The sequence below is a fragment of the Gorilla gorilla genome, chromosome 3, assembly GCF_029281585.2.
Source record: "Gorilla gorilla gorilla isolate KB3781 chromosome 3, NHGRI_mGorGor1-v2.1_pri, whole genome shotgun sequence".
Taxonomy (NCBI): Eukaryota; Metazoa; Chordata; class Mammalia; order Primates; family Hominidae; genus Gorilla; species Gorilla gorilla.
Window position 1 is genome coordinate 175,635,816 of NC_073227.2, and position 23,786 is coordinate 175,659,601.

A 23,786-nucleotide genomic window follows, 5' to 3' on the forward strand; every position below is an offset into this window, starting at 1 on the left:
GCTTTAATTTATGATTGCATGTGCTTACATTGACACCTTGGCATTTCCCTTCAGGCTTTTCTGGACATGAAAAAGATGAGTGAACTTGGCTGGATGGGTCTTTCTGTTCTGATTCACCAGCTGCACCCCAAGCATCAGCTAACTAACTTGGAAATATAGTTTGTTTTGGTGGTGAACCTATGACAAAATATAGTTAGATCAGTGATACCACTGGGCCAATAATGAAAAGCAAATGCTATATACAATAGTGTCATGTTTATTTATGAAGTGTAGTATCATTATCCCAGAATGAATAATGAATGAGGCATGGAACTTAGGTGGTTAGAACCTGTAAGAACAATACTGTGGGCTTCATCCCCAGGTGTCCTCCTTATCATCACATTATTTCACCTCCTTAAACTACTATTTACTCACCTGAAAAATCAGTTCATAAAATGTTCTCACCTTCATTAAAAGAACACTAGTAATAATTGATTTCCATTAAAAGTATCCACATATTTGGGGGGAAACTTGTAATTCTTTATTCTAAAGAGTTTCCAGGAACTGAAAGTAAATACATAAACACAAGACTTGTAAATAACACAATGTAAATAATATCTTTTAATAAGAACCCAACAAGGCATCTTAACTTCATTATATTATGCATTCTGTAGAAAGTTCAAAAAAGATGATAAGTTCCTTGTTTTGTTTTGTTTGAGATGGAGTTTCACGCTGTTGCCCAGGCTTGAGGGCAGTGGCACAATCATGGCTCACTGCAACCTCAAACGTGATCTCCTGGGCTCAAGTGATCCTCCCACCCCAGCTTCCCGAGTAGCTGGGATCATAAGTATGCAACACCACATGCAGCCTATTTGTTTGTTTGTTTGTTTGTTTATTTATTTATTTATTTAGTAGAGACAGCATCTCACTATGTTGCCCAGGCTGGTCTTGCACTCCTGGTCTCAAGCTATCCTTCTTCCATAGCCTCCCAAAGTGCTGGGATTACAGGCATGAGCCACCGTGCCTGGTCCCAAAAGTTCCTTTTTAACTGTTAGATTCCTTAGCTCACAAAAATTTGTTGAGTCATTATTATGTGTCAGACCTTGTGTTAAGTACTAGATATCAAATACAGTTCCTACACCTAAGAAAAGAATAACATACACTATGGTATACCAAAGGAGAACATCAAAGACAGCTTCAGGCTAAAGGATGGAGATAGACATACCTGGAAGTAAAATTAAAATCTAGCCAGATGTTTTTTCTATTCCTGACTCAGGATTAAAAACTCCAACACTTTTCTCTCTAGCAGAAATATTTAAAACCATGTCTTTTCCTGGCAAAATTTTCACATTCTTATCTGTTTTGTTCATTAATCCATTCATTCAACTAAGGACTAATTTGAAATGGATAGCCTGAATAGAACTTGCATGTTAATGGAGGGAGACCATCTTATATAAGTAAGGGAGCAAAAGTTAAGGAAAGAGGAAACAATAGTATTTTAATGTAAATGTAAAATAATTAAGTTTTAAAATTTATTATTTATAAGAAAGTATTCTAAATAAGATGAAAAATAAATCTTGAAAATAAAGGGATATATAAAACTTAAGAAAAGGGAAAACAATGGTAAAATAAAATCATGTTTAAAAATTCATCTGTTATTTTGGGAAAGTCTTCTAAACAAAGTGACAAAAAGTATATTGAAAATGAAATGACATGTCAAGATATGTAGGCAAATTCAAAGAAAAGAAAATCAAAAGTGATGACAATGTTGCTATTTCACCAGATGGAATTTAATTCCAAAAGGAGAAATGGAAAAAGAAGAGAAACATTATGTAATGACAGAAAATACAATTTGTGAAGAAGATGTAACAGTCATAAACTTTCATGCACTGTATAAGGAAGGAGCCAACCTTATGAAACAGAATTCCTAAAATGCAGAGACCACACACATGCACAGAACCACAGAGTGAGATCTTTTTATACACACACACACAAAAATATGATGAAAATCTCGTAACTATAATCCCAGTGCTTTGGGAGGCCAAGGCAAGAGGCCAGGAGTTTGAGCCTCCAGTGAGCTATGATTGCACCACTGCACTCTTCCACCCTAGGTAACAGAGTGAGACTCTGTCTCTTACAAAAAGATACATAAAAAGGAAAAGATATAGGATATTTAAATAACACCATCAACAGGCTTGGTAATATGGAATATTATAACATATGGGTGTGATAATATACATTCTTTTCACCTATGAAACATTCGCAAAAGTTAACACAACTTGTTCACAAAGAAAACCTTAAAAATTCTATACTTTGGGAGACCGAGACAGGAGGATTGCTTGAGGCCAGGAGTTCAAGATCAGCCTGGGCAACATAGCAAGACTCTGTCTCTACAAAAAATGAAAAAATTAGCTGGACGAGGTGCTGTGTGACTGTAGTCCCAGCTCCTCAGGAGGCTGAGATGGGAGAATTGCTTGAGCCCAGGAGGTAGAGGCTGTAATGAGCCATGATTGTACCACTGCAATAAAATTAATTAATCAATTAATTAAGAAAATCTAAAATGCTTAGAATGAAACAGTTGGTTAAATTAACAAAATTTATAAAATACTTGAAAGCTAATGATTGAAAGATGACTCACTCTAACCCCCTAAAAAAATAACAAATTGGGTTTTAAGATGAGAAAACTGGAAATTAAGAAAAACTTCTCTAAGCAGTCCCAGAACAACAAAATAAATAAAAATTAAAAGTACAATTTTACAGACTAAAAAAAAAAGGAAAAATAATGGGGAATAGGATGGAGACTACTTCATCCAAACTCTGTACTTGAAATGTGAGCAAGGAGGTATAAGCACAGGAGAGAGTTTACATATAGATCCCAAGAAAATCTTATAGAAAAAAATTGACATTTTAATTCTATGGACAACGAATGCTTTCTTTATTAAAGGATCCCAGTATAACGGGCTACCCATCCACAAGAAGATAAAAGTAGATTTTCTTCATGACATATTAAAATAAATTCTAGGTTAAATATATACATGCAAAAGAAATAACAGGAAAAATAAAAAACATTTAAAAATTTAAGGAAGTATTTGAAATACTGTATAATCTTAGAATGGGGAAACATTTTGTGTAGGACAGGATGCACCATATAAATGAGCTCTGTCCCAAAGGAGTTCATAACCTAGTGCCACAAATAATGTAAATATGTTAGAGGTAGGGATAGAATATGCTATTTTTGAGATAAGAACAAAAACAGTGAGGACCTAGAGGACAATTCAATTCATTCTATGATGGGCACTGGGGAAGGGTTCACAGAAGCAGCATTGAGCTGTTTTTAAAGGGGTGAATGGGTGTCTTCTAGGTAGTTTGTGAAAAGGCCCCAAATCATTAAAGGACCTGGTATTTCAGTGCCCGTGAGAAATTCAGTGTAACTAATGTGTAGAATGAATGATTGCAGAGGTTGAAAATGGACCAATTTTTGAAAGAGTTTATATTCCAAGCTAAGAAGTTTTAACTTAATCTTAATGTCTGCCTCCTGCTTAAGGCCACTGATTGTAGTTGAAGCTATGGTGATTGTCAGATCAATCAAGGAGAAAGAGAAGAGCGAGAAAATGTTTGGCCAAGACTGGTAATTGCAGACTTCCTTATCTATTCTCCCTCTTTTCCTTATTAGCAGAATCCTGATTTTAGTTAGGATAGTCTTGTACCCAAGCTAATAGTCAACTTGACTCAGCTTCTCCTGCAACTGAGCTTATCTATGCGACTAAGTTGTGGCTAATATAAGCAGAAGTGCTGTTTAGAACACTCAAGAAAGTTCCTTAAAAGGAGAAGGTACTCCTTTGCCCTTCTTTCTTTTCTCCTTCTTCCAGATTGCCAGAGGACATGATATTTGGATTACAAGTTGAACCGAGGGATAGAAGTCTTTTATTAAAATGACGGCTTTCTGAAGACTATGCGGACATACTCCTACATAGGCTTTTTTGTGAGCAGGAAATGAATTTCTGCCTTGTTGAAGTCAGATGTACCAAACCTAATCCCAAATGATAAAGATGAGTACCAATGTAAATGCAAGGAGAAACCCCTACATTTAAGAAGTGGTCAGAGAAGAAATTACCAGTTAAAAACACTGAAAAGAGTAAGACGAGAAGAAATGGTATAGAAACCAAGACAAAAGGACAGGCCCAAGAGGCAGGATAAGGGCAAAATAAGTAGCAGATGTTTAAAAGAGAGAAGTAGAAAGAGGCTTGAATGCAGCACATTTAATTTACAATTGCAAAGTTGTGTTGATTTGAGATCAATTTCAAGAGTGTGGTAATTGCATGAAAACCAAGTTGAAATGGGCTTCTGGGTGAATAAGAGTCAGGGAGCTAAATTAATATTTAATTTCAGAAAAAATGAAATAGAAGGCTAAAGATAAGGTGAAATGGAAAATAGATGTTTCATGTCTTTTCTCACAACCAAATTGTATCTCCAATTCTCATGATCCTGCTAATATTGGCTACCATTTATTAAATTAAAAGAGGTTTATCTAATCCTTTGGTAAACTCAAAATCTTCTAAATAACTGGAAATGAATGGCCCTTCCCGTTCATAATCACTTTCATTCCAGGAACCATTTATATTCCTACATAGTATGCTATTCTGGAAAACAAAATATTTTCTAGTCTCAACTCAAATTCTGTCAAGGCAATACGTGTGAGTGTAAGTAGAGTGGGGATAGAGATAGCATGAAGTTCTGATGTCTGGAAGAAGTGAAGCTTCATTTGATTCTGAAGAAGTTCTTGTCCAAGTATCCAACCATTTGAAGGTATAGCATTTAGTTTGTATCAGAGATTTACAATTCACCATAAAGAAATGCAAGCACTCTGGGGTTCATCTGTGATGCATTTGCAAGGTTATTTCCCCTTTGATCCCCAGGCTCTGGCCCCTAGCTGTAGCCTCCTTTTTCCTCCTCCCTCTCTTCTCCTCTCCTTCCCTCCCTCTCTCCTTCCTTCTTTGAGAGATAATACAGTTATATCAGAATAGAAGCTATGTAAGAAAGGGTGGTATACTGGATTGCTTCGGATATTTTAATACATATTCAAGAGAAAATGGCAAATATATCTTAATAGAAAAGGATACAAATTAAAAATCAGAAGGCAAGACCACCAGGATTAAAGATGCAACTTAGATCAAATATTGACCAAAGTAAATGGGTTGAATTTTGAATATAGCATAGATCATACTTAGTGAGAGGCTTTGGAACTAACGACTTACATTTAATAATAATTAACATGTCACAGAATATAGTTTATGATTATTAGAAAAATGAAGTTAAATCAATACTTGGGAGATTGTTTATTAATGTGTGAATTATGTCTTTTTTTAATATTCATAAATAGTTTTAAAATTTTAAATGTGTTTTAGAAAGAAATTGGTTACACCTTGGGAAAAAAATAAGTGTGCATTACAACGTCTAGTGGAAGAGTTTAAAGGATAGATTTTCATTTATATTTAGGAAAGAATGTTTCTCTTGCCTTCCTGGATTTGCTCCATAGCAAAAGACATAAATACTTATTGTAATTATAAACTGTGCATTGTAATTATAAGTTGTAAATTCTACTACAAAGGTCAGCTATGGTTAGATTCAGTGAGTTTTACCTTAAAATATTGGCTTAAAACAATTCAAATCAAATGGATAAAACAACTTTTTTGCTTTCCAATGTCATTATGATTTTGGGTGGTATGGGAAGAGAAGTTCTCAAACCAATACTCTTCAAGGTTGCAGAGAGAAGCTTCTGTCTGCCACTTTCCTGATGTACTGAATGGCCCTTGGTATATCTTTATAAAAATGTTAAAACCCACAGAGCTATTTAAAGATAAAAAAGCCTTACATAACTTTATTTTTCAAAGACTAATATGTCTCAGATACATTTAGCTACAGTACAAAGGATAAGAAAATAGCACCTAGGAATTTTTTAGGTTGTAGAGAATCTCAACTGCTTTACCTTTTGTATTTTCTCTCCACTTCTCTAGCAAAGAAGACAGAGTGCTCCCATACCCACTTCTTCAGCCTATTGGGTCAAAAGGGGCCTAATTTTCATGCGAACAGCCCTGAGGGAATAATCTGCCCCTCTAAAGGAAACCCAGACCACTCCATTCTCAATCTCATAAGGACTATTATTCCTTGGGTCATAGGAGCCCCCAGGGTAGTAGATGCCATTGAGATTGGCTGCTTGGCAGTTATTATACCACCAGCCTCCCCCATAGACTTCTGCACAGTTCTCTTCCCACTGGTCTGCATCCCTGTCAAAGGTGCTGAACTGCATGTTGTTGTGAGAAGTGTACTCTGCCCCTTCCTCTACGGAACCCTCAATCAGAGCATCACCCGCAGTGCCTTCATAGGAGGAGACTTGGAGGGCGTAGCCTTCAGCCTCAGAGCCTACCCGGAAGTGATATTCTGCATAAGCTTCGTTCCCAGCCCAGTCCTCTAATTCAACCCTAAGAACAGAGCCCCTTTGGGTTAGTAAGTGGAGGTAGTCATTGCCTAGCCAGAATTCTCCTTCCCCCTCGTCATTCAGGCTGCCGAAACCTCTCTTGTAGTCTTGCCAGGTCCGGTTAAAATTCAGTGATCCATCCATTCTTTGCTGGATCAAAAGCCATCCTCCCAAACTGGTCTCTTGATCGCAATAAACAGAAAAAATCTTACTGGATCCCGGTAGCTTGATATTGAAAATGCCACTTTGGGTACCTGAAGGATGTGTTTGGAGGACATCATCACAGTCTAAAAAAAAAATTAAGCTGGTTGGAAGAAGTTATTCTCATTTAACTTTACAAAGATAGGCACGGCTCAGATTAAATAAGGCAAATACTGTTTCTTTCCCTTCCTTTCTTTCTTCCTCCTTTCCTTCCCTCCATAGGGAAAGGATGCACTTACAGTGGGATAGAACTTATGCAAATAAGCGGTTATTTATACCTACAAATTGCAAAGGGGATTTTCCTCAAATGGATTTGGAATTTTACTTGCACAAACTAATAGCAAGTAACCAGTACAGGTAGCTAAGCATCACTTAATACTAACACAACTTGTTTTTAGCCTGACCTAAATGTCAACTGAGACACATACTAAAAATGTGATTAATCAGTTGGGTGACAATTCTAATAGCACACACTTTGAATAGTGAAAGAATTTGACTAAATAAGCTCAAATAGAGTTTCAGAGGAATTCATTCATCCATTTAACATGTATTTATTGAGTCATGGCTCTGTACTGTTAGGCATTTGGGAATACAGAGATGAGACAGACAAAGGCCCTGCCCCCAAGGAACTTACAGTCTAGCACAAAAACAGACCAAAAAAGTGTAGTTTCAATGACGTGTAACAGAGAGTTAAGAAGGAAATGCAAGGGGCCATGGGAACACTGTGCAGAAATATTTAACTTAGTCTAGGGGGACAGGGAAGGCTTCCCCAAAGGAGAAGTGTGGATACCTCTGACAGGGCGAGATTTAGCATGGCCTCTCTTGGTGCTATGTGTTTCTTCATGATCGGCTTCACTTCCGGCCTCATCTGCCATTTTATAGCTCTTGCTTTCAAATGTGGAGCCTCCTCTGCTGTAACTCGTGCTACTAGTAAATTGTTTGCTGTGACTTGAAGTTTTACCACGGGAAGGGAATTCAGCTAACCCAGGGTGATGAGAACTGGATTCCTTTGTATTTGTGAAGATGCCAGATTCTGAGCCCCTAGACTCAGTCTCGCTGACAAACTCTCCGAACATAGGTGAGAAGAAACCTGGGAATGTTTTTCCAGTTGAGGCAGTGTCGAAGAAGGCAGCTTCATCAGGGTGCCTATGGCGGAACTCATCCAGAGTACCTACGCCAGACAATGTGCCTAAATCCATTGCCTCGGGACAGTCAGAACCATCTTCGGAGGTCACCACTTCTTTGGTAACTTCTTTGTGACCAGCAGGACCAATAACAGTCTTAGTAACGGTTTTAGAGCATGAACGACGCGTGGTGGTTGTGCTACCAGAGGTGACCTTCTCTTTACCAGTCGTGAGCTCTTTATCTCCTTTGGAAGTGACCAGTTTTTCTGTGTGGTACTCTCTCCTTGTCCCTGGACTTACATTTCCTGACACCTCTTCAAATGTGCCCCAGTCTGGGTTGGTAGGCCTCGCGTTCCCAGAGCCTGAGCTATCTGGCCTAAAACTTCCAGATTCAGAGTGCCATTGTCCAGTACTACCAGATACAGAGCTCTCAGAGGTCCAGTGCCCAGCACTTTCACGTTCAGAGCTGCCAGGATTCCAGATTCCGGTACTACCAGGTCTAGGGCTCCCAGGGTTTTGGTTTCCAGTACTTCCAGTTCCAGAGCTCCCAGAGTTCCAGCTTCCAGTACTTCCAGGTCCAGAGCTCCCAGGTTTCCAGGTTGCAGTCCCTCCAGTCCCAGAGCTCCCAGGGTTTCGGTTTCCAGTACTTCCAGGTCCAGAGCTCCCAGGGTTCCAGCTTCCAGCACTGCTAGGGTTCCTGGGACTTTCCGTCTCTGATCCGGTTCCATACGAGGTGGAGTCTCCTCGAGTAATCTCATTTCTACCAGGTCTCTCTAACTCCATTCTCATCTGCGGCATGTCTGTTAATGCCTTCCACTCTGGGGGTGCCTTCTGAAGCTGGCTCTTAAAATTTCCGGGAACCAAGTCTGGAACTGGTTTCATTTTTATCAGTGGTAAGTGTTGCCTATCTCTAGAGGGAAGTAAGTCTTTGGCAATGACCTGTTCAAGTTGCTTCCGCTGATCTTCATAGTCCTTCAGATCTACTTCACGAGCTAAAGCCCTACTGCATGACCCTCGACAAGATCGGATCTTAATATCAATGTCCACCTAGAGAGACGGGAGAAAAATAAAGAGAAAATGTAGATACAAATACATAAACTACGTCTATTGAGTTCCTGGTAGTTAATTTTCCTTCTGGAAACTGGTTTCATTTTTTTTGACTCGGAGACCTACCACTTAATATTCTCTGTTTTCTGCTTATCGAGCACCCTCAGTGGAAGAGACGTTGGGTATTGCAGGGCTAGCCAGGATAAGCAATGGATGCTATTTAATTCATCTTAGCCTCAGAATGGATCAAGAGTAAGGTGCTATTCCCTCTCAAAGGAAACGCTAATTAAATGATCCTTGGTGAAACTCAGGCTGAGGGCTCAGAGGCGTGGTGATGTAATGGGCTTTGGAATTAGACAGGGACTGAACATTTGCTTTTGAAATTTACTATCTATGTACCGTTGGAAAATTTACTTAATATCTCTGAATTTTTTTTCTTCAACTGTGGAGTGAGGAAAATAATACCTACTTTTAGGTAGATGATGGATATAACACTTTTCTTTGCATATAGTAGACACTCAGTGCATAACTATCGCCTTCCTTTTCCCTCTACTCAAAAACAAGGACATCTGGGACCACAGCCACATACTTACCTCCAGTCGTTTCATATCAACCAACTGAGCTCTAACATTTTTCTGCAGAAGTTGGATATGCTGTACTTTTTCTATGACTTTGCGCTTCAGGACTTCAATTCTGCTTCTCAGATCTTCTGACACTCGGTTATAGGTATTATCACGGTCTGAAATCGAAAATATGGTTATTGAAGTAGCTGCTGAGTGGTTTGTCTGTAATTGCCAGCAAAAAAGAAAGGAAGAAAGGAAGGAAGGAGAAAGAAAGAAAGAAAGAGAAAAGAAAGAAAGAAAGAAAGAAAGAAAGAAAGAAAGAAAGAAAGAGAAAGAAAGGAGAAAGAAAGAAAGAAACTAGTTTGTAAATATGCCTAATTTTATTTTGGTTACAGTTTAATCTGTGAGTTCAAAACCTATGGGGCATTTGACTTTTGGATAATGTTACGCCCTGCAGCCTTCCATGAATGCCAGTTAAGATGTCCTAATAGCAATTAGTAATCCCAAAGAAATATAGAAGAAGAACTTTCTTTGGAATTTTAAAGGTGTAATTTGGAGTTAAAATAGTTGGTTTGATTGCATTCCAATTATTTTATAATATCCTTAATCAAGGGACTTGAACATATTGGATTTTCTTACTGATGAGCTTTTCTTTTTAATCTATAGATTTGAAATGGTTCCTAAGCTGTTTTGGGTCAACAAGATCACTCACTTGCCAGCTAGTGTTGCATCACTGATTTTAAATGTCAAGTGTTTGTGAAGGTGTAAAAAGGCAAAGCAAAACTTGAGAAACTGAGGACTCCCTAGACTCGCTGTCCATGCCCAGAGTGAATGCGATGTTTCCTAACCCTAATGAGTAGACTGTGAGAATGATGTAGCTTGACTCTATATTTTAAATTTAAAAATCTACCTAATCAACTCAGTGGAGTCTGGGAGTTGAATTCCCAGCTCTGTGTCTTTGAACAAGTTCCTTGACCTCTCAGTTTTCACCTCTACAAAGCAGAAACAAAAATATCAACTCAAAGAGTCTGACCCATCCTACTTTCAGTATATACTGTTGAAAAGAACACATTTAAATTCTTGTTTTTAATCCAAAATTCTGACTTATTTTGTGACCTTAAACAATCTCAGTTAACATCTTTTACTTTGAAAAAATAACAAAAACAAAAGCTCCCCCTTAAAATTTTCAGGGATATTATGAAGGCATGTCTTTCTACTCTAAGTACTTTGGGATGAAATTGTCATAGATATAAGCGGATATCATATTTATTTAGGATTTTTGTTGTTTCTGTTATAAAGTCAAAGCAGTAAATACGTAATACTTACTATTGGCTGAGGAAAAATCGCCTCTCAAAATTTCCATTATATTAGTGGTCAACGAATGAGAATCCTTATTGCTCTTCTGATATTCAAGTAGTGAATTTTTGAGCTTATTTATTCTGTTTGTAAAATCTTGATTGACTTCATCAATCAACCCTTTCATCCTGCAGCCAGAAGGGCATTTGTAGTTCTGAAAGTGAAGGGAGAAAATTACAGTAAGGATCTATCTCTCAGACTCAGAATAATTTTGCATGTTTCCATGCAGCCCCCATTTCTTCCTACCCTTTCTCTTCCAGATAAGTTGGCTTAAAAGTAGGTAAGAGGACTAGTTAGAGGTCGCAGAGAAACTCTGGAATGAGGGTCCACTTAGCCATAAATTAGGTGCCAGGAAATTGAGGCCACAATACTCAGGAGCCTGGTTTTGCCTGAGCATGCAACTGAAATCCTGTCTGTTCACCCATTAATGATCCAGAGTTGGGGAGGTAATTAAACAGTGCTCTTGGGAGTAGGTTCCCTTTCTTTATTTGCTATGTAGGTAACTATTCAATTATTTTCTATTTAAAAAAGTTTCTGGGACCAATCAGGCCAGCCTGTGAGCCCCTCTAGCATCAGAGGGAAGGAATCTCCTGCTTCCCCCGCTGACTGCTTACCCAGTCTTCATCAGAGCAGAAGGGCCAGTCTGAATCTTTGCAGGCAGATTGATGTCTTTCCACAACCCTTGGGCCACGCACGCCTCCTCCTTCAGCTAGAAAGTCACCTTCACCACTATCTGCAGTCTTTAAAGATTCATTCACATACACAAAAGAGAGCAACAGCAATGTTAGCCAGAAGAGGAGACAGTGGCATGCCTACAAGTCCCCAGGAAGAGATGGCACTCTCACAGAGATTAAGGACAGCAGACACAGGGCTTCGGCAAGCTTCAGGTTTCTTATCTTCAAATGGAAATCCTAGGACCCATTTTATGGAGTTGTTATGAGAATTAAAGGAGACAAGGTGTACAAATTTCTTAACTGTGTATGAAACTAAATAAGCATTTGATAAATATTAGGAGTTTTAAAGAATCCATCCTAAAAGGAAAATTATTTGAATCTATAAAATCAGTTAAATTTTACCTTTTCATTTTTACTAATGACTGCAGACAGCAAGTTGAAAACTACTGTAGAGCTCTTTCTCCTGTAATTGCTGCTTCAGTAGAAAAACCTACACTATGTTAACTGAACGTTCCTCTCTCCTTCAAGTTTCTATGTAACCTTTAGAGCTGGATTCATAATTTAAAAGAATACCATTACTGCGGAAAAGCGTATTGCCTTACTAACTAATCTCTTCTGATACTGCAAAGATATTTCCAAAGATAATTCATTTGCTTTTTCTTCTGTCTTGACAAACACAACAATAACCTTTCAGCAAAACTGTACTAACACTAAAAGTTCTGCTTATTATGGACAAGTAGCAAGAAATTAATAACTAAAGAAAACAAATCTTACCATAAAATGTTTTATTCCATTAACTAGCATTATAATGCACCAAGGCTTTATAGGTACAAGGATGGCAAATAATTCTTGCCCTTTTTAAAACAAAACAAAACAAAACAAAACAAAATGTGGTAAGACTGAATGACAGATGCTAAAGTTTCCCTTGTGAGTTTGTACACTCTCATCCATCTAAGATCTTCCTCTTGGTGTCATATTACCCTGTATTCTTGAGGTGTCAAGCCCACCCAGGAAATTTCCTCCCAGGCCTGGGGTCATAAAGCTAAGAGTGTGTCAGGACATAGAGCAGGTAGACTCTGACCTCCAGGCTCTTTGTGGAATAAACACCAGAGAGAAAGCAAGAAGAGAAAATGAAAAGGGCCATACCCATGCTGTGCCCACCACACTTAGGACCAGGCAGACGATCCTCATGGAAAACATCTTTTCTAAGGGTGGGGCTGGCTCCTGAGGAGCACTCCAGCTGAAAGAAAGGATTGCCGCCACTCCTAGTTCCCATCCTATTTAAATCTGCAGGAGGTTTGGTTAATCATTGGCTTTGTCCTGTGTAGACAGTCAACCCTCCCTCTACGTCCTTTGTTCCTCCTATGCTGTTGGTATCCCAGAAATTCTTGCTCAATTCCCCTCAGCTTGTTTGCTTCCGATAAGCTGTTGCAAAGGTAGCATTTGATTCTCCAGTCAACAATTAGGAGATCTCACATTCCAGGAACAGGGTGGCTTTGAGAATGAAAAGAGGAGCATAGGAGGGTATATCCGTATTTCTAAACGTGAAAGAGTATAGAAGGTGCTTAGGTAAGCTAGCTGTAGCCCCCAGTGGTAGTGATTTAGCAAACAATATTTCACTTTATGCAGAAATTAGGGTTGGGTGATCTGGCTTATAAAAAATAACTTTGGGGATAAGCTGGCCCTGAAGGCTTTCTATAAGTTTATTTAGAACATATTACTTTTCTCTATTTAAAATATTAAGATGACAGCAGCCCCAGGAACAAAACATCTTAGGTTCATAATCCAAGCTGCACCATTTCCCTGCTCTATGTTCTTGGACAAGTTACTTTACCTCTTTATACTTCAGTTTCCTCATTTATAAAATAAGGATGCTGATAAGCTACCCCATGCTTTTATGAAGAATAAATGAGTTAATTCTTGTAAATCTCTCAGAACAGTGACTGTCACATAGGAAATACTCAGTGAATTATGGGAGATCATAAAGTGCCATGAAAAATACCATTTATTTCCTGTTTCTGTGCTAGCAATCTCATTTCTGAGTGTATTTCCAAAGGAAATGAAATCAGGATCTTGAAGAGACACCTGCATTCCCATGTTCATTGTAGCTATATTGACAATAGCCGAGATATGAAAACAACCTAAGTTTCCACTGATGGATGAGTAGATAAAGAAAATGTGTATATATATATATACACAATGGAGTATTACTCAGCCTTGAAAAACAAGGAAATTCTGTCATCTGCAGTAACATTGATGAACCTAGAGGGCATTATCCTAAGTGAAATGAGCAGATATAGAAAGACAAATACTGCTTAGCTGGTCTTGGTGACAGGCACCTGTAATCCCAGCTACTCAGGAGGCTGAGGCAGGGAGAATCACTTGAACGCGGGAGGTGGAGGAGGTTGCAGTGAGCCGAGATTGCATCATTGCACTCCAGCCTGGGCCACAGAGTGAGACTCCTTCTCAAAAAAAAAAAAAAAAAAAAACGGAAAAGAAAGACAAATACTGTATGATCTTTCTTACATGTGAAATCTAAAATAGTCAAACTCACGGAAGAAAAGTGTAGAATGGTGGTGGCCAGGGCCTGAGGCATAGGAGAAATGGGGGAGATGTTGGTTAGAGGGCACAAAGTTTGAGTTATGCAATATAAATAAGTTCTGGAGTCTAATGTGCAGCAGGGTGACTATAGTTGATAATATTATGCTGTATATTTGAAAGTTGCTAAAAAGGTAGATCTTAAGTCTTCTCACCACACAAAAAGGTAACTATATGAGGTGTTTTATGTGCTAATTAGATTAATTGTGGCAATCATTTCACAATGTTTATGTGTATCAAAACACCAATCAGAGAGAAGTTCCCCTTTAAAGGAAAATAAAAAAACAAACATCCAGCTGTACAACCTAAATTATGCAATTTTTATTTGTCAATTATACTTCAATAAAGGTAAAAAAAATCTTCAGCTTACATTTACCAGATGTATTAGGTTGGCGGAAATAGCAAATAAAAATAAAGGTGTCTCAGTTAAATTTGAATTTCAGATAAACAACAAATCTATTTGAGCATAAGTATGTCTCATGTGATATTTGAGACACACTTAAAATTTTTTTGTTGTTCATCTGAAATTCAAACTTTACTGGACATCCTGTACTTTATCTGGCAATCCTACCTTGCCTCAAATTCTGCTTCCTACATGAAGCCAATCCTAATAGAGTAATAGCTAATGTGTATTGAATGTTTACTAAGTCTTGGGTTCTTTGCTAGACATTTTGCAGGGTACCTGATTCAATGTCCAATTAAAAGCAATCTCATGTTCTTTCATAATTCCTTAGACTGTGCACCACTAATGGCATTTATCATTATAGGAGTACCGTCTGTCTCCTCCACTAGATCATAAACTTGAGAATTGAAATGTTTTATTGGTCTTTATATTCTCCCCAAAAGTTGTGGGCCATCATTGAGCAAGAAATTATAAGTGGGTTCCAGAGATGCGAAGTTGCCTGGCTGCCTCCCCCAGCACTGCAGACGTGTGAAGCTTTCTATAAATGGATGGAAGCCCTGGTGCAAGGCAGTGCACTGTCTGCTCTATGGAAGACTCCTTGTCTGATCAAGCTCACCCCTGAAGCATCTTGCTATGATTTTAGAGTTAACTGCAGAGCAAAGAGGAAGCCCCAGAGCCCCATCCAGGTTCCAGAGGGCAATGATTCCATGAAAAGCTGGGTTACACTCACTCACAATGACTGCACTGGCAAAATGTCAGGATTAGATAGGAAGGTGAGGCTTGATCTCTGCACACATTTTCCTATGCCCACAAGAAGTGCCCCTTTGGGAGGTGAACATGGTATATAGCAAAGAAGTTCCCGAGAGTAACCTGGTAGGCCTTTGGTGAGTCGGCTGAACATAATCTGATTGAAGGTAAATTAACAGAAAACAATTTGGTTGAATGCCACCACCCTAGTGCCATGTCAGGGTGTTTCCAAGGATGCCACCTGAGGGCTTTATCCTTGCCTCTCAGAATCAGCACATCTCACACCCTTTCTTACTCCTGGCCTCTGCTCACATGGCATCTACTCAGAGAGGCCTTCTCTGGCCACCTGATCTAAAGAGCTGCCACTCTCGCATGTCATTCCATTGACTCTGCTTGGTTTTTCCACACAGTACCTTATAACTCCTGGACAACGTGCATTTGGGAAGGTATTTGTTTATTCTGTGTCTTGCCTACACAAAGCTTCCTGAGGCCAAGGCACAAGGACTGGCACAAATGTCAGGCATAGAGCAATTGCTGCTCAGTATCTGCTGGAGAAATGGAAGGCTGTCACCATACAGTGGTGACAATGCATGGTGGGCTTTCCAGCATGTGAGACCTGGATTCCAGCTGAGTGACATGGGCAAACTATTTAAATTCTCTGAGCTATAAATGGGATGATGATATTTGTCTTACAGGATTGCTGTGAAGATTATGTAAAATGGTGTATGTAAAATGTTGGCCATACACAGCAGGAGCTCTAGAAACAGTAGCTTTTATTGTTCCTAGAATATCCCAATGCTCCATGATAAAATGTTCCCTTGTTTTGACTCTAGTACCAGGAGTCCCTAATGAGGCACTTCTGTAGGTCACTGTTTGGCCCCACACTGCAGGCTGCTCACTAGGCTGGGCTCTCTGCCCCATGAACAGGCTGTATTGTAAGCTTTGGAGGAGCTTACAAATTAATGCAAATTAATAGGCACGATACGAGTATCATTTTTTAAAAAGCATGTGACAATAAGGGTATCTTTAAATGTGCAAAACTGGAAAAAAGATGGAAGAAATTTTCAGTTGCTTAAATTATAATCTGCCGTGCATTGGCTTTTTCTTTTTGAGATGGAGTCTCACTCTGCCACCCAGGCTGGAGTGCAACAGCGCCATCTCGGCTTACTGCAACCTCTGCCTCCCGGGTTCAAGCGATTTTCCTGCCTCAGCCTCCGGAGTAGCTGGGATTACAGGTTCCCACCACCATGACTGGCTAATTTTTTGTATTTTTAGTAGAGATAGGGTTTCCCCATGTTGACCAGGCTGGTCTTGAACTCCTGACCTCAGGTGCTCCACCCACTTCGGCCTCCCAAAGTGCTGGGATTACAGGCATGAGCCACTGCACCAGGTTTGTCTTTTTCCTATAGATCCTATTTACCTTAGCTCTAATGAGAAGGATGTTTGATATATCTATCTTTTTGAAGTTAATGTAATGTAAACATTTAAATATAAATGTTAATATAAACATTTGAATGCAGGAATTTACACATTTGTTATGCCATAACTTTTGGCATGACTAGAATAGTTTTTACTAGTTTTAATAGCTTTATTTGTATGGTATATAATGTACACAGAAAGAGTAGAAATTCTATAGCTATATGTTTCAGTTTTAAACTATATCTACTCATCACAGCTTCCACAGGAAAAGTAAAATATATAACCAGTTATCTATATATTTGCAATTGTATAAATACAACTTAAAAATACAAAACAAAACAACAGTGTTATTTTGAATGGAATATTTGTCTTACCCTGGGCTGACACCAGAAATTAAGTGTATTGATTTCTGAGAGCAGCTCACTCATTCACTCATTTGTCTAAATTTAGCAATCATTTATCCTATGTATATTATTTCTCTAGTCCTGCATACTATGTGCTTAAGATAAAAAGGCAAACAATGTATAGTCTTTTACCTTCAAGTTGCTTACAATTGGCAAGCAAGTCAAATACGTTATGCAGCTGAGAATTAAGTTAAACTATGTAAACTTGACATTTTTGTAGGTCAAAACAATAATATCTACAGTTTTATACGGTTTAATCTAATATAAAACAATGGAAAAAATCTGTAAGCTATATGCTGAGTTCTGTTAGAACACACAGCAGAGAGCATTATATCACTTACGTATTGCTTTTTGTTTTGTTTGTGTGAGATATTTCTTAAAAAGTCAGATTTAATTCAGGTCTCAAAATACAAGATGTTTCTGAAAAATTCTTATGTCATCTATCATAAAAATCCACATGAATCTGTACATTCTTTCCAAAGACATTTGGTATCCTAATAACAAGAAGATAATGGTACTTTGACAGGAACTATTTTGTTAAAACAATATTAAGTGCATTCTTGGAAAGTACTAAAATTATTTTCTAAATTTTGAAATGACTAAATTATAAAAATTTACAAGATTTTGGCATTTATAAATACAGTCTGATCTGTAATGAATTCACTGGACAACATTGGCAAAGCTATTTAACTTTCTGTAGTTTTTTAATTTTTCTTTCTTTTTTTTTTTTTTTTTTTTAGAGACAGGGTCTTGCTCTGTTGCCCAAGCTGGAGTGTAGTGGCACAATCGTGGCTTACTGCAGCCTGAACTCCTTGGGCTCAAGGGATCATCTCACCTCAGCTGCCTGAGTAGCTGGGATTACCAGCTTGTGTATCTTATTTTCTCTATTTGTCTTGTGCACCTCAAGGGTATTGCAAAAGTTTGTCTTTACCAAGCTGCTTACTGTGAAAGGTAAATGAACTGGTAGGATGACCTATGTAAGTGTGACTAATGGAGTGTTTAACGTTTATTTTCAGAACTCATCAATTTTCTGACCTCAAATGGTTTCCCCAGAAGTTACAGCTGCAAAGATAAAATAGGAATTTCCTTAATACCCAGAAGTGATTCTGAGTTGCACTTAAGAAAGTGAGGAGGAAAAAAAAAAGAGCTTTTTGTGATCTTGATTTATTCCATCACACTGTTATTTCTCTTTAATCTCTTTATTCAGGAAAGACACCCATTTTATTTTTTGTAGTTGAACTGACTTTAGATTAATGACCACTTAATTGAATAACTTTTTATCATTTTTGAGATTAAAATCTATTCTGTTCCAATAATATAATAATAATTCTGTTTTTATCCTTAGGCATAATTTTCATGGTCTTTTACTTAAGCACTTTTAATCAAGTTCTCATTAAGTAGTTATGACAGTGTGTGTGTGTGTGTGGAGAGAGGGAGAGAAAGAGAGGTGAAAGTAGAGTCTTTGAGTTTTTCTTACTGTTTTATCTCTTTTCATGTTTAATTGCAGTATCAATTACATAATTCATTTTTCAAGATTAATTTATCTTACCTATAATGTGCGTGATCTAGATTTACTAATTTTTGGCACTTAACATGTATTAAAACTTAAATGCTAGTTTTGAAAAGTAAAACCATTATACAGATAATCAATTGATGTATTAATATCAACAACATGGATTCATTCTCACATCATATCTATTAAATCCATGGTATTCAGGGCATTGCTGGATGGTCTCGCTGTGGTTCTTCTATTAAAGACTGGCAAACAAAATCTATCGGTTGGTGTTGGTTTAACAGTGACATGTTAAAAATTGGAGAAATATCATCTGCAAGGCATGTGGAATTTCCACAAACAAGGAATTATATGAAAAAAAGTGGTAAGTCAATTACCAAGATCCATATAATTATCCATGGTATATATATTATCCATGGGCCCTATATTAATGGAAGGTTTTACATAAAAATTTTACTTAGATAAAATTTGACAAAAAGTTACCAAGAAAAACAGTAGAGAAACCTAAATTGAGGGACATTTTACGAAATTCATGACTGGTACACCAGAACAGACTTCCTTAATTTGTGAAGGTTGTGAAACGACAAAGAAAGACTAAGAAACAGGGAACCAGAGGTGACTAAGGAGATGTGACAACTAAAGGTAATGTGGTATTTGGATGGGATCCTGGACAGAAAAGGGACAGTAGTGTAAAAATTGTTGAAATCTGAATAAAGTGTGAAAGTTACTCAGTAGCAAGGTACCTGAGTTGGTTTCTTAGTTTTGACGAATGTACTATAGTAATGTAAGACACTAATGTTAAAGAAAACTGGGGCAGGGCGCGGTGGCTCACCCCTGTAACTGGGGCCAGGTGCAGTGGCTCACGCCTGTTGGGGCCAGGCATGGTGGCTCACGCCTGTAATCCCAGCAATTTAGGAGGCAAAGGTGGGCACATCACCTGAGGTCAGGAGTTCAAGGTCAGCTTGGCCAACATGGTGAAACCTTGTCTCTACTAAAAACACAAAACTTAGCTGGGTGTGGTAGCGGGCGCCTGTAATCCCAGCTACTCGGGAGGCTGAGGCAGGAGAATCACTTGAGTCTGGGAGGTGGAGGTTGCAGTGAGCTAAGATCATAGCACTGCACTCCAGCCTGGGCAACAGAGTGAGACTCAGAAAGAAAAGAAAGAAAGAGAAGAAAGGAAAGGAAAGGAAAGGAAAGGAAGAAAGAAAAGAAGGAAAGGAAGAAAGAGAAAGAGAGAAAGAAAAGAAAGAAAGAAAGAAAGGGAACTAGGTGATAGTCTAGTGAACTCTGCGTAGTACCTTTACACATTTTCTGCAAATAAAAACATGATTCCAAAATTAAAGCTTTATTTGAAAGCAAAAGCAAGCAAATATTAAAGTTTTAAAATTATATTTCCAAACTTAACATAATTCAGACCCCACACAGCAATACTAATCTTAAGAGTAAAAAACAAGAGTAAAAAAAAAAATTTTTGTTTTATTGTCTCTGAAACAGTTACACATATTATCTCACTTGACCCTTATCACAGCTTTGTGATGTAAGGAGAACAAATTATGAAGGAAAACATTTCCAGTCCAAGGTCTCTTAAATGTTAGGTCATATTGTCTTAATGTCACATTTTAACTATTCGTCCCGAAATATTTCAAAGAAGCCACTTTCATAACAGAGTGGAATCTGCCCTCCTATGTTTATCTAAGTAGAGTCAACATTTAGATTTATTTAGTGAGGATTCTCTACTTGCCTCAGTTCACCTCATGCTTTAAAGTTGCCAGTAGAAGAAAATCTGGGTGAGGATCTGGGAAATAGGAGTGAGGGCCAAGGATACGGATTTTGGATTTGGGAAACACATTTTTGACCCAGCTGTAGACATGATTAAATGTCATGATCCTGAATTTACCACGATTTCTTCCTTCAAATATTTCCCAATGAAATTGAGGTGAGCAAGAGCTTAAAATTGTGCCAGCTACCCTTCCCAGAAAGCTTTCCAGGTTGCTACAGAGCAGTGTTCTATAAGCCATGGTTGAGCCTACCATCAATGCCCAGAATGAGCCAATGGCAACAATACCATTTGGGCCAAAGCTCATGTTTATGATAACCATTAGTCTATCTTTTAACTAATTTTTTTTTTTGAGACAGAGTCTCACTGTGTCGCCCAGGCTGGAGTGCAGTGGCGTGATTTCAGCTCACTGCAACCTCCCAGGTTCGAGCGATTCTCCTGCCTCAGCCTCCTGAGTAGCTGGGACAGGCATGCACCACCATGCCTGGCTAATTTTTGTATTTTTTAATAGAAATGGGGTTTCACCATATTGCCTGGCTAATTTTTGTATATTTTAATAGAAATGGAGTTTCCCCATGTTGCCCAGGCTGTTCTTGAACTCCTGACCTTGTGATCCACCCTCCTTAGCCTCCCAAAGCACTGGGATTACAGGCGTGAGCCATCACACCCGTCCGCTTCTTTTTTTTTAATTTTTTTTTAAATTTTTTTTATTTTGAGGCAGGGCTTGCTGCTGTTGCTTAGGCTGGAGTGCAGTGGTGCAATCACGGCTCACAGCAGCCTTGGCTTCCTGGGCTCAAATGATCTTCCCGCTTCAGCCTCCTGAGTAGCTGGCACCACACCATTCCCAGCTAATTTTTGAATTTTTCTGTATAGATGGGGTTTCTCAATGTTGCCCAGAATGATCTGGAACTCCTGGGCTCAAGTGATCCTCCTGCCTTGGCCTCCCAAAGTGCTGGGATCATAAGTGTGAGCCACCATGCCTGGTGTTGTTTTCCTTCTCAAAGCAAAAAATATTAACAGGCTTCCAGTATATAGATCATTAGTGGAGAATAATTACAACTGATGTACACTTTTATGGGGTGAGTTAATTCTGTAACAAACATTTGTTCCAAAATAATTTGTGAAATCTCTCTCCTGAGAATCAATATCATCAAAACTATGTTCTCTGATTATAATGCAATAAATTTAGATAATAATTAAAAATAGACCGTTGAAAAACTCATAAACTTTAGAACCAAACAGTGTTCACTTCATAACCCTTGGGTTCAAAAGGAAATCAAGGAAAATTATGAAATACTCAAATTGTAGATAGATCTTTTTTTTTTCTTTTCATTCTGCTTTCAAACCACAAATTCATGTGTGGATAGATCTTAAAAACACAATGCTGAAATAAAAAAGTAGTAAGTATGATGAAGACTTCAGCAGTGATTGTCAAAGGATTTGTGTTTGGTCAGGAAGTCATCACCCCTCTCTGTTGATTCAAGAACTCTGCTCTGTAGTCGTATGGTTTAAAGTCACAGTATCACTACACCTGATATCTTCCTTTGTAGATGCTTCCCTCCATAGGTTTGTCACGGTGTAAGACACTACAGATCTGCTTTGCACTTCGCCTCGCTACTTTTCAGTGACTAGAGTTTTTCTGTGTCCAGGAAAATAAAGAGGAGGGCTTAGCAATAGTCACCTGTGATTTGAGCTGTGAAAAAAATATATAATCTGTCTCTGGAAGACCCCAAACTCTTTTTTTCACTTAAAAGGTTTTTTGGTTGATTTCTCAACATAACCCTTTCAATTGCCACTTTATTTGAGGAGACATGATGCAACTGAGTCTAGAAGGGTTTTTCATGCTTTAGTTCTTACTGTAGCCTTTCAGTGCTCACCGCTGGATATTAATAACTAAACAAGTAGAATTTTGAAATTTTTTTTTTGTCTCTGCCTCACTGGGTTGCAAAGTGAACCACAAAATTAATATGTACTCGTTATAACAAGCCAAACAATGCAGAGATATCTAAAGAAAAAGTTAGTAGCCTCTTTCTACCAATGAATGCTGGATTATTCAACATGCAGATCAAGCTTGTACTCAGGATACCTACAAAAATCAGGAGACTCCTAAATGTTTTTGAAAGAATGCTGTATTTGATATTTCAGAAGAAGAATTGGATAAGTGATAATGGGAGACATCAGGAATCTTTAGACTTCCTTATATTTATTTTGCGTTTTAGTATTTTTTTGTTTTTGAGACAAGGTCTCACTCACTCTGTTGCCCAGGTTGGAGTGCAGCAGCACAATCACAGCTCACTGCAGGCTCAATTCCCCAGGCTCAAGTGATCCTCCCACCTCAGTTTTCCTGGTAGCTATGACTATGGGTGTGCACCACCATGCCTGGCTAACTTTTTTTGGTATTTTTTATGGAGACGGTTTTACCATGTCGCCCAGGCTGGTCTCAAACTCCTGGGCTCAAGTGATCTTCCCACCTTGGCCTCCCAAGTGCTGAGATTACAAGCGTGAGCTGTCATGTCCAGCCATGTTTTAGAATTTTCATGTAATTATATATTGTGGATTGGTTGACAGGAGAACAAGTATGTACAAATAAGGATATATGTCAAGATTATATTTTGTTCATGAAGTATACGTATATACAACTTTACATAATTTTTATTTTAGAATTGTTCTTACATCTTAAAATTTCACTTATTTTGTAAATATTTCCGTATTCATAAAAAGCTATTGTGCTTATATAATCATTATATTCTATTTTATTTACTAGTAAACTATCTTGCTTGTCCATTCTTCCACTGTTAAATATTTTCTTAATTTCCTACTAATATGAAATTTACATCTATTTTTTTATTTCTGTATATAACTATTTTCTTTTTTAAAAATGATTTTCTTGGGATAAATCACTAGAGTGATATTGCATGAAAACTCATGAATATTTGTATATCTCTTTGTAGCTATGACCAGATTGCTCACACAAAGGATTTTATAGGTTCACAAAGGGTAAACTGTATGCATTCTGGGTTTAGAAGTGGTTTGGAGGAGGATGAGATGGTAGCAGGAGAGGCTGGATGAAAGAAAGGGAACAGGAAGTGAGTGACTGCCCTTATCCTGGCAAGAGATGTGTATCTCAACTACAATGGTGACAATTGGTATAGAGGAAAAAAGTGAATATGATAAATATTTAGGAGGTGAATTCAGCAGGATTGATGAGTAATTGGATATGGGGAGGTAGAAATTGGATATGGGGAGGAAGGTTGGAGGGTGAGTCACTGTTTTTTTTTGTATTTGAGGTCTGGATGGAATAGAACAGGTTTGGGAGAGTGGGAATACTAAGCATACCATGTACTATATCCCCAAATCCAACACAATGGCTACCACAAGGAAGGCATTCAATAAATGTTAATTGAATAAGTGCTTCATGCATACATGTATATATGAAGGCTGCAAACAATGAATCAATGTTTCTATTTTCCAAAGCCTCCCACATCTTCGGTTGTATATCTAGAAGC

At 38.1% G+C, this 23,786-nt stretch overlaps 1 protein-coding gene across 1 annotated transcript; it reads right to left on the bottom strand.

Annotated features, from left to right (window-relative positions):
- Positions 1–5,035: 5,035 nt before the first annotated feature.
- FGA (fibrinogen alpha chain) lies at positions 5,036–12,679 on the bottom strand. The gene is made up of 6 exons (XM_019025339.3): positions 12,566–12,679; positions 11,360–11,485; positions 10,716–10,899; positions 9,420–9,565; positions 7,446–8,826; positions 5,036–6,741 (listed from the first exon to the last, which is right to left on the bottom strand). The coding sequence occupies exons 1-6, from the start codon at positions 12,617–12,619 to the stop codon at positions 6,032–6,034; spliced, it is 2,601 nt and encodes an 866-aa protein (XP_018880884.1). The 5' UTR covers positions 12,620–12,679; the 3' UTR covers positions 5,036–6,031.
- Positions 12,680–23,786: the final 11,107 nt, after the last annotated feature.